General features: G+C 21.5%; 4 protein-coding genes across 4 annotated transcripts; 3 read left to right on the forward strand and 1 right to left on the reverse strand. All coding sequences in view use genetic code 6, as the record gives it.

Annotated features, from left to right (window-relative positions):
• Positions 1–761: 761 nt before the first annotated feature.
• Positions 762–4119, forward strand: TTHERM_00316410 (DNA repair helicase; the record flags this gene model as incomplete). The annotated part of the gene is made up of 15 exons (XM_001021333.2): positions 762–866; positions 924–1025; positions 1085–1215; positions 1317–1438; positions 1496–1725; positions 1796–1933; positions 1985–2104; positions 2167–2357; positions 2408–2527; positions 2590–2785; positions 2838–3028; positions 3076–3184; positions 3242–3406; positions 3462–3605; positions 3655–4119. The coding sequence occupies 15 exons, from the start codon at positions 762–764 to the stop codon at positions 4117–4119; spliced, it is 2529 nt and encodes an 842-aa protein (XP_001021333.2).
• A 689-nt stretch (positions 4120–4808) lies between these two features.
• TTHERM_00316420 (kinase domain protein) lies at positions 4809–6935 on the reverse strand (the record flags this gene model as incomplete). The annotated part of the gene is made up of 15 exons (XM_001021334.2): positions 6759–6935; positions 6655–6701; positions 6519–6605; positions 6376–6465; positions 6237–6326; positions 6107–6196; positions 5968–6057; positions 5807–5896; positions 5671–5760; positions 5518–5607; positions 5375–5464; positions 5227–5319; positions 5076–5165; positions 4939–5028; positions 4809–4890 (listed from the first exon to the last, which is right to left on the reverse strand). The coding sequence occupies exons 1-15, from the start codon at positions 6792–6794 to the stop codon at positions 4809–4811; spliced, it is 1245 nt and encodes a 414-aa protein (XP_001021334.2). The 5' UTR covers positions 6795–6935.
• Positions 6936–7609: 674 nt separating this feature from the next.
• On the forward strand, positions 7610–8966 carry TTHERM_00316430 (hypothetical protein; the record flags this gene model as incomplete). The annotated part of the gene is made up of 6 exons (XM_001021335.1): positions 7610–7819; positions 7876–8099; positions 8184–8240; positions 8294–8621; positions 8699–8844; positions 8897–8966. The coding sequence occupies 6 exons, from the start codon at positions 7610–7612 to the stop codon at positions 8964–8966; spliced, it is 1035 nt and encodes a 344-aa protein (XP_001021335.1).
• Positions 8967–9885: 919 nt separating this feature from the next.
• On the forward strand, positions 9886–11262 carry TTHERM_00316440 (DIE2/ALG10 family protein; the record flags this gene model as incomplete). Its single annotated transcript, XM_001021336.2, has 8 exons — positions 9886–9888; positions 9944–10116; positions 10179–10389; positions 10449–10554; positions 10605–10929; positions 10984–11129; positions 11184–11205; positions 11250–11262. The coding sequence occupies 8 exons, from the start codon at positions 9886–9888 to the stop codon at positions 11260–11262; spliced, it is 999 nt and encodes a 332-aa protein (XP_001021336.2).
• Between the last annotated feature and the right edge of the window lie 342 nt (positions 11263–11604).

Consider the following 11604-nt stretch of genomic DNA (forward strand, 5'->3'; position numbering starts at 1 on the left):
TTTTAAATACTAAATGAACAAAAAAGATAGATCGAAAGATAATATTTAAGGAAAATTAAGAAAAATTAGAACATATTTAATATTTTCTTAAAATAATAATTTTAAAATCATTTCTATTTTAGAAAACTGAAGTTTCAAATAATAATTCAGTTAATAAAAAATAAAATTCATATTTACTTCAATTTGATATATAAAGAAATTAATTAATTAATATTATCATGATTAAATTAATTTTATCTTTACTTAAAAAAATGAAGACTATTAAGTAAATTAAAAAAAATTAAATTTCAATAAAAAACTTGGACAAATTTACCAATTTATTTTAAAAAATTAATTTTTTCATATTTAAAAAACAATTTTTTTTGATAAATTATTAAATAAAATTTTGATAAGTTTTTTCGAGCTTAAAGATTAAAATTTTGAAAAAATTAAACTAGATCCTTTAAATATGTTTGTTTACTGTAGTAAGTCAGTAAATTTTTGATTTTTCAAACATATTTTTATTATCAACTTTCTTTTTTTTGTATTGGCGCTGAAAAATATTCTAACATGCATTTAAATGGATAAAATATTTGCTTTCAAGAATAATATCAAAGAATTATGAATCTTTCTAAAATAAAATCCACCATTTTCGATACTTTTTAATTTTGTGTCTATTTTTAAAATCTTAATTAAAAAGATTTGTTAAATTCCGCTAAATTATTTATAATAATTCAAAATCAAAGAATTTTATAAATAAATATTTATTGGTTGGGTTTAAAATGAAGTTTAAGATAGATGAATTGGATGTTTATTTTCCTTATCCAACTGTGTATAAAGAATAGCTGGAGTACATGAAAGAACTTAAAAAAATATTAGATAACCATGTATTTATTATTGTCATTTTGGATTATAACTTATTTAACATGTTATTTAAAATGAAGGGACATGGTATAATAGAAATGCCTACAGGTACAGGTAAAACAGTATCTCTACTAGCTTTGATTACATCTTATTTAGAATCTAATTAGGATAAGTTTAAAAAAGTAAATAAATAAAAATCATTTTTTAATACAGAGATAAAAATGTAATGGTTTTAATATAGTTAATTTATTGCACTCGTACAGTGGTTGAAATGGAAAAAACAATAGAAGAAGTAAAATTTATACTGGATAATAGAAAATAAGAAAAACCTGAAGAATAATTTAAATTTTTATGCACTGGTTTGTCAGCTAGGTAAATAGATAGATTCATTTATATCCTAATTTCTAATAGCATTTCAGATCTCTACTTTGCTAAAATTTTTTTATTAATTATTTAATAAAATATATTTTTAGGAGCAACCTGTGCATTCACCCAAATGTTTCTCGTTAGCAGTCTAGAGACAGAGTAGATGCAGAGTGTAAAAAATTAACTGCCCCTTGGGTTAGAGCCTAGTCTTTTGAAAAATCTAGTAGAGGTAAATTAATAATTTATATTTTCGAAGATTGTTTAATAATTTTATCAAAAATCTAAGGTGATAGTGATTAATTAGAATTATGTCAGTTGTTTGAAAATTTTGAAGGTAAAAAAGAAGAATTGAAATTTACAGAAGGAATATATAACCTAGAAGATCTAAGACAGTATGGAGAAAAAAACAACATCTGTCCTTATTTTTTAGCAAGAAGATTGCTTAATTAAAGCAATATTATAGTTTATAATTATATGTACATGTTAGATGCAAAAATGACTGAAATATTAGACAAAGTAAATAAATTATTTCAAATTTTATTATAAAAATAGTTTATTAAGTTATATTTCAAATTATTTATCACAGGAATTCTGGAAGGATTGCCTAGTTGTATTTGATGAGGCTCACAATATTGATAACGTTTGTTTAGAAGTATTTACTGTAGATATTAATAGAAAATTACTTGACATGGCTTATAAAAATATTGAAGTCCTTGGAACAAAAGTACAAAATTGAATATTTATTTGTATTTAATTATGATAATTTATTGTAAAGGTTGATAGAGTTGAAACAATTAATCATGAAAAGCTAGAATCAGAATATAACTAACTACTCTAAGGATTAAAAAATAAAGGTGTCCTAAATGATAATCAACTCAATGAAAATTCAAAGCAGGTAAATTAATTAATATAAATAAATATCCATTTTAATCATTTTTATACTAATTAATTTTATAGCTTCCTTCAGAATTAACTGCTGAGTCCATTCCTTTTCACATCAAAAAGGCTAAGCCTTTCATTTAGTTTTTAAAAAAGATTGTTATTTTCTTGAAGAACAGGCTGAAAGAAAAAAATGCCACTACTTAAGATCCTCCATAGTTTATTAATGATATGTATATATCAAGTCATCTAGATTCATACTCGCTCAAGTATTTATAAATTTACAATGAAAAAGTAAAACTTAATATTTTTAACTTAGGTTAGCAGGTGAAAGATTAAATATGCTCTTGAATTCTTTAGAAATAACTGAAACGGACGAATTCTCAGCTATTGACACAATTACTCATTTCACTTCGTTGCTTGCTTCGTATGCTAGAGGGTATAAATTTATATATCATAAGCAATAAGAATTAATATTGAATAAAATTTAATCTTAAAAAGTTTCAAAATCATTTACTAACCAAATCCAAAAGATGGTTCGTTAAATGATCCATTGATGACATTTGCTTGCCTGGATTGCTCATTAGCCATGACTCACGTATTTACTTAGTTTAAGTCTGTAATATTAACATCAGGTACAATGTCTCCTCTAGATATTTATCCAAAAATTTTAAATTTTAATCCTTATACTGTTAAGGTAATAAACCTAATATTTTGACATATAAAATGATAAGAATAAAATTTTTAAGAGCATAGATATTGAATTGACAAGAAACTCAATTTAGCCATTAATAGCGACTAAAGGCATAGATTTTACTTAGTTGAGTTCTGAATATGAAGCAAGAGCAAATATGACAGTAACTAGAAGTTATGGAAGCTTACTAATTGACCTAAGCAAGTTTGTGCCAGATGGCATCGTTGCATTTTTCCCTTCATATATGTAGAATTTAATTGAATTTTTCAAGGAATAAAAAATTTTTAAAAAAGGTATATGGAAAAAATTATATATGAATGGAATCAAGAAGGTATTTTAGATGAAATGAGAAAATATAAATTGCTATATTTTGAAAGCAAAGATGTTGCATAAACTTCATAAGTAATAAAATTAATAAGTTTATGCCATTGATTTAATTTATTAATTGTTAATAAATAGAGTTTATTCCATTATAGAAAAGCTTGTGATTGCGGCAGAGGAGCTATTTTCTTCTCAATTGCAAGAGGTAAAATTGCAGAAGGTATTGATTTTAACGAACACTACGGAAGAGCTGTTGTTATGGTTGGATTTCCTGTATAAAATTCTAAGGATCCAATTTTAATAGTAATCAAAATTAACAACTTATTTGAATTTATAAAATATTATTATTAATATAAAGGAAAGATGCAAGTATTTGACAGAAAATTTCAAAATCACTAAAAATGAATATATTGAATTCGATGCAATGAGGCAAACTGCTTAATGCTTAGGCAGAGTCATGAGAGGTAAAACTGATTACGGTATTATGATTATGGCAGAAAAAGTAAATTTTAATTTTAATTTAAAATTCTATTTAAAATATTTTTTAATAGAGATTTGCTAGAAGTCTTGTAAAAAGTAAACTTCCTAATTGGATAAAAAAGTAAATGCCTGACTGTAACGTAGATATATCTGTAGATATTACTTCTATATTAACAGAGTAGTTTTTCAAAAAAATGGGTAAAGCTTTTGAATTAGATAGAAAAAGCTATTTCACACAAGAGTAGTTTGAAGAAATAGATAAACTTAATTAAGATAATAAAATGGAAGCAGAGAAATTAATCACTGGATCTTCTACAAAAGATTAAATGGAAGAAGAAAAAGATTAAAAGGAAAAAGAAGCTTTGTAAGAATTACATAAGATTAAAAAAAATAAATAAATTTTAGAAAAGGAAGAATAAGAACCTAAGGTAGAAAAGACTAAACCAGCTCCTAAAAATAAAAGAACCACTAAATAATCTAATAATACTTCATAACCAAATAATCTAAAAACATAAAAAAAAAGAAAAACAAAATGAATTTTAAATTATCTTACTGTATTCTTTTTGATATTTAAATATTTGTTTAAATGCTAATTAAAAAAAAATTGATATTTCATTTCAATAATGTGAAATTGTTTCTTTAAAAATAACTTTATTATTTTAAATTTCTAAAAAATCAGATAAATATTTTCATATTTCTTATATTATTTATTTGTTTAAATACACATATTTTTTTTCTAATTTATTTTTATTTTTTTTTACCTAAACTAACAATATTCATTATTTTTTTTGATTAAATCTAATATACTTTTAAAATGTAAATAAATTTATCACAAATTTCTTAAAGAGGTTATTCAAAATCCAAAAAAGGAGAAATAAATTTTGAAAAAATATAGTTAATTAAATTTAAATTATGTTGAAAGAAATAGAAAAATTTTTAAAATATGAAAAATGTTGATATATCTTTTTATTTTTGCATATTAATAATACAAATTGTAATTAATTTTTTTTCTTACTCTCAAATTAAAATTAGAAGCTATATGATACATTTCATATTAATAGTATAATCTATACAATAAAATATTAAAATTCATAGATATTTACATTTTTCTAATTATCTTTATTTAAATTGATTAAAGGAAGTTGCTAAAATTGGGATAAAAGTAATGCTAAATTAATATTTTACATAAACCCATAAATTTTACATAGATTAGGTAATACTTTAATCATAAAATAATGTATTTGACTAAATTTTTGCATTATTTTTTTAACTTTCCAAAAAACTTTATGAATTCATGATCTTTTCCTCTTTTTTAGTTAAATAAATATATTAATTTAAAATTTTAATTAAATTACTTAATTGATATGTTAAAAATAATTAATTTTTAGCATTTCATAATATTACTCGCAAATATTTTAACAGCTTCTTCTCCATAACTAGTATCACTTTAAAATAATATTTAAATTTAATTGAGTTTATTGTAAATTATTACATTAAGGAAATCATTAAAATTCTTAGGTTTTGACATTTTTTTAATTCAGAACTTAATGCGTTAATGCCTTTTCCTGTAATTTGATTTTGTCTAATTAATTTAATTTTATTAAAAATTTTTAATTTTAATTAATTTTAAATAGCTAAAATACTGATTTAGAGAGATTTTGAAAGTGTTCAAAAGACTAAATGCATGTAAGCATTGAGAAAAATTTTATATTCCTACGTCAAGAACTTAATTGAACCTAATAATTATAAATTTTATAAATCTATTTTTTTTGTAATTTGTTTCATTCATACAGTATTTAAATAGAAAGCAGCTTTAGATTTTTGCAATTTTATAAATGCTTCCCAAGTAAAGAGATTCCACTCTAGTTAATGAAGGCATCACTTTTTACAAATTTTATTTTTACTTAAAGCAAATGAAATGTTGTAAATTATACTTTAAATGTAAAGTTAACTATTATAAACTGTGTATTTGAGATAATTCATATCCAATTTACGAGCAACCTTTATCTTCTATTTAGTTATAGCTTTTTATATCAAAGAAAATTTTTTTTAGATTTTAAACTCATGAAATAATTAATAATAAATACTTCAATATTAATTAAAATTATCTTAAATTAATTAAAGTTTTCAAGCTTTGTAGCATTTTTTAACCTCCATCAGACCCTAAAAAATTTTCTCTAATTTAAATAAGCATTTTAAATGTCTATTATTGAAATATATTACTAAAAATCTATAAATAGGGTATTTAATTCTATCAACTAGCCAATATACTATCCAAAGACTTCAGCTCCTTAAGATCTTATCATATTTCCTCTTATTATATATATTATTATTATCACGATTATAAATACATCTGAATGTTTTAAAAAATATTTAATTGTTACCCTAAGTCTAATTATAAAGTCTGTAAATTTTTTAATTTTGATAAATGAAAACCTAAGCTGATAATCCCATTATCACTTATATTATTCCCACTTTTTATATTTTATAATTTATAATATTATTCTTTCAGTAAATTATTACTATAGCAGTAAAGTAACATGAATAAGGTTTATACTGTCTGAAATTTAATAACCTAAGTAATCTATACCCTCAGGTCCTATCTTATTACCACTAAAAAAAGTTAAATATTAAAATTTGTAATTAAAATTACTCAAGCACAAGATGTAAGATGTTTAGATTTTTGCAATTTTGAATACCTTAACCAAGCTATTTTGCACAATTTTAATCTAGATTGTTTAGCCTTATAAAATCATAATTATTTTAAGAGAATATCTTTAAAAATTTTATACTAAAAGTCAAGATTTAAGCATGATAAATTATTTTAAGGACTTAAGCATTTAGATAAATAAAGAATAGATTCTGTTCCTAAATTTTAATTTCTTGAATTTCAAAATACATTTAAGATACAATTTAAATTTTTATAAAAATTAACTAAAGATTTAATCTCAAATGTTTTAGATTAATAAGCAATGATGCTTTCATTGATAAGTCTTTCAAAAATTACACTTTATTATTTTTTCTATTTAAAATAATTTGATGTAAAATTTATTTTAAGCTTCAAAATTTACTCAATAATAACTATTTCTTCAATAAACCGAGGATCACAATTATAAAACTTTTTTTTAATAAAAATTAATCTTAAAACATGTTTCAATCTTTTTAAAATATTTACCTCTATTTACTTAAATATCTTTTATAATTTAAGCATTTTAGTTTTCTAACTTTCTAATTATTAAACTTTTAATTCAGCTAATTTTTATAATTCTACACTCTATTAAAAAATCTAAATTTCTGAATATAATTTCTATGAAATTTGGTAAATTTAATCAAAATTTTTTATTGAAAATAATTTAAACACAACTTTATTCATTATATTTTTAAGTTAAACAAATTTTTTGTTAAATTTACAAGCAGCTTTTTGATAAATTGTTGTTTTTTATCATATTAATAATTCAGTATTAACAACAAAGAAAGTATTTTTAAAACTATTTAACTTTAAATTGTTATATTCTTAAGGTAAAGAAATTTTTTGATTAAATTTTTAAGTAGCTTTTTTTAAAAATACTTGTTTTTTAATATAAATAGCTCTTATTTTGAAATATTACAAGTATTTAGGAATATTAAAAGGTTTATTTGCTAAAAAATAATCTTCAATAGTATTAAATTTTTTATTTTTAAATAGTGTGGGGAAACATAATTGATATGTTTTTTTTGATTTATCATGAAACAAGCAACTAATTATTTTTGAAAAAGTAAAAATTTTGTAGCCAGTTATGTTTTACACAAATAAAAATGATCATGAAAAAAAAAAGAGAATGTTTGGTAAATAGTGAAAACAAAATTAAATACATTTAAAAAAGAAATTAGTAAATAAATAAATAAATTGTTGCTATTAATCAATCATTAATATATAAATACAGTGTCTGTTTATTAATGTGAAAGATATAGTTTCTTTAATAATCAAAAATAAAATTTTGTTTAATTTAATAAAAACAATTAAATTTTAGGTAGATTTACTCAAAAATGTATAACTCTAAATCTTCTAAACTTAACTACTAACCTAGGGATACAGACATTACAAAATATAATTCCAAAATATTATATTAAAATTAGGGAAGGAAATAAGTCGAGCAATAAAATAACTAACAACTGGTTAACCAAAATTAGGGAATTAAGATAGTCAGGACTAACTAATCGAAAGATACATTTAGAACATTAGATCCTTAAAAAATTGTAAAACAAACAAAATATTTACATTAAAATAATATGATTTTTAATGAATAAACAAGGAAAAGGAACAACCATTGTTCTAGCATAAAAAGCAAGTTAATGTAGACTATCCTGCATCTTCACAAAACATTTTTGGGCATTACTACAACTAAGAGAATAATAATTAGTAAACAACTTTAAGGGCAAATAGATCTAGTACTGCTTTGATTTCTAATAAAAGCCCTAATAGATCTTAACCTTTAAATTTATTTGCTCCAGACACCAATCCTCCAGTTTATTCAACGTATATTATATTTTAAAATGCAAATAAATATGGAAAAACTTTAACAGTAGATTTTTAAATATTTATTTAATTAATATAAATTAGATTGAATGTAAACTCAACTTCTTTAAAGCCAGAACACTTCTAAAAAAGATTGATAAAGTATTTAAAAATTATTATATTTAGAAAATAGATTTATGATTTTAATTAAATAGATAAAATGAATTTAAAATGTATGACTATGGCTCTTCAGTTAATCTTCCAAATTAATAAGTGATTAGAGAGCCCTTACATGATGCTAGCTAAACTGAAAGATAAAAATTTAATAAAGCTTCTACAAGAAAATACTAACTAGATGTCACTAGTTCAATTGATTGTTTACCTGGAGTTTTTTTCAAATCTCCTTAACAATTTAAACAGCCTCCTAAAAAAGATGAAGCCTTTGCAAAGAGACTCTAAATCACAAGTGTAGAAAAAGATTTAAAAAATGGAAAAAAGATTGAAAAACCAAAATAGAATATTAAAAATCAATAATCTGGTGAAGTAAATAAATAAATAATTTGATGAATATAAATTTAAATGTTTAATTCTAGTTGCTAATTATATTTCTATTTATATAGTAAGCTGATTTTGATACTACATATAGTACAAAGAGAGTTCATGAAAAATCAAGAGGATAATAAGAACAGCAATTTGAGTTAAAAGATAGCTAAGGACCTATTAAAAATCCTTCTAATCAATACTCAATAAACAGATTCAAAACATAGTAAATTAAATTTTAAGAAAATTTAAATAAATATATATTATATAATTTTTAGGGTAAGCTAAACATCTTTTTCTAGCAGCACTAGAATGAATTTTTATAAAACTAACTTTGTCTTAGGCTGATATATGAATAATATTCATTTATAAATGCTAAGTAGATAAGATTATTTTAAATTAAAATTAATTTACTCCACAATAATAAATTTTTAAAACAAACTAATTATTTTTCTATATAGTATACAAATGATTGTAAATTATGTCTAAAAAATATTAAATAATTAATTACAATTTTATAATTTTATGAGAATCTTCTAAATTTTATTGCAATGTGTGTTTATGTAAAATATATAAAAAAAAAATTTTTAGTTGCTAAATTAATAAAACTGTTTTAAATAAATAAGAATTTATTATCCCACAATAATAAATTTTGAAACCAAATTAATAATTTATTTATAATGTATTTTAATATATACAAATTCATATTATCTACTGAATATCAACCAATAAAATACTTATAATTTGGTGCAAATAAATATTCTAAATTTATTTACTGTTTTATCAATAAAGTGGTATAAATAATATAAAAAACAAATATTATTTTAAAATTTATTTTTTTATTACTGATTGTTAAAACAATTATTATCTATTTATGGAATGCTTATTGTTTTTGAAGTAGTGTTTTTATTTGAACTCTATTTCTTCTTGTTTATGTTGTAGTCTTAGTCCTTATATTAAGATAAACGATAGTTAATTTTTTCTATGGCTGCTCTGTAGAATATAATTTTGTGAAAATACTTTATATTCTACTTATTTACTAATTTTTTTGTAAAATCCACTTTTTGTTTAGTTAACAAGTGTTAGCACTAATATAAGTTTTGTTTCTTTATTTTCATAAATAATATTTTGGTTAAGATAAATTTTACAGTAAATAAAAGAAAAAGGAATTAATTACATGATAAAAGAGATAATCTTATTCGGAGCCTTTCAGGTTATTGGGATTTACACTTGGATATAAACTTCAAAATAGATCAGATAACCTTATATGGTAAGGTTTAAATTTATTTGCTAAGAATTGCTTGAATTGTATGACATATTAAAAGGACGAATTCTTTCATCTAGACTAATTAGATCATTATTTGAATGGAGACTGGGCTTATTGGAATGATAAATTGACCACTCCACCTGGAACTTATTTTTTGTTCTACCCTTTTCTTAAATTAGGATAATTTTTTGGTTTTAAGAACACATTGCTTGGTGCTAGACTGCTAAATTCGTAAATAGATTAATTAAAATCTAAATAAATTTTCATATATTTATTTGTTGATTTTTTGATAGATTTCTATTGGGCTCTGCAATTTTGGTCTTTCTTAAGAAAATATTTTAAGAAATAAATTCAAAAGATAAAGTATTTCTAAGCTATTATGTTCTTTTTACACCTACTATTTACTTCTTTAGTCACTTATTTTATACTGATTCCGCATCACTGGTAACTTGCTTGGGGATGTACTACTACTCAAAAAAATAAAAGTTTACTTTATCAGGATTAGTAAATTTTTGATAGATTTTCTAATAAATTCTAATTTATTTTCAATAAATAAATAAAAGTTTGGTTTAGTTTCAATTCTAATTAGGTAGACAAATGTGATATGGATACTCTACATTTGCTTAATTAGTTTTATAGATTAAAATCTTAAAGCATTCTAAGAGAAAAGTATAAAAGATATTTTGATTAATATTTAATACATTTGCATTAAAAAAAAGGTTTTATGCATAGCTCAAAGAGTTTAATAGGATTGCTTTTTAAAAATATATTTAGCATAGCAAGAATGTTTAAAATGTAGATTATTTTAGTCATAGCTTTTACTTGTTTTGTAATTTATAATGGCTCTATTGTTTTAGGAGATAAACTGAATCATGAATCATCTTTTCATCCTACCCAACTCTTATACTTATCACTATTTGCTTTCTTGAATCTACCCTTATCAGTAAAGGCTTATTTCAGTAACTTAAAGGATACATTGAAGAATTAAAAGGTAGCATTCTTAATACTCTTAGCTATTTCTTTAGGAGTTATTCACAAATTTACGTAAACAGTAAAATTAAAAAAAATGATTTTTTAAAAATTATTGTAAATAAATAGATTTGCTCATAAGTTCATTCTTTCTGATAATAGACATTATATTTTTTATATTTGGAAAAATTTTTATGGTCGTTATCCCATCTTCAAATATTTAATGGCTCCAGTTTATTCTTTCTCAATTGCTTTTATCTTGAATATTTTCAAATGTAAATTCATTCGTTATTTACTTTCTTTTATTTTAATAATAATAATTTTTAAAGAGAATGGAATTTAGTAGCTAAAGTTGTTTGCTCTATTTATTTCAAGCTGTCTTGTTTTAATCCCAGCTGGCCTTGTTGAATTCAGATATTTTACAAACTCATTAGTATTTCTTATTATTTAAATTTCATAAACTCATATTTTACAATAAGAGGGAAACAAAAGCAATTAAGAAAACCATAAAGGAGAAAAATAAAAAGAAAGTTTAATTTAAAAATTTATCCCAGATTCAATTTTTTTAAACATTGGAATATAATTATCAATAAATATAATGCTTTTGTATGTATTCATTTTTTGTCCTTTCATCAATGCTGATGGAAATCTTGCAAGATTTATGTTTTGAATGTTGTAATAAAAATAATTTGAAAATGTAATTTACTTTTCATCTGATTTGAATATACATTATTTTTTATAATAAAAATT

This window comes from Tetrahymena thermophila, assembly GCF_000189635.1.
Source record: "Tetrahymena thermophila SB210 genomic scaffold scf_8254548, whole genome shotgun sequence".
Taxonomy (NCBI): Eukaryota; Ciliophora; class Oligohymenophorea; order Hymenostomatida; family Tetrahymenidae; genus Tetrahymena; species Tetrahymena thermophila.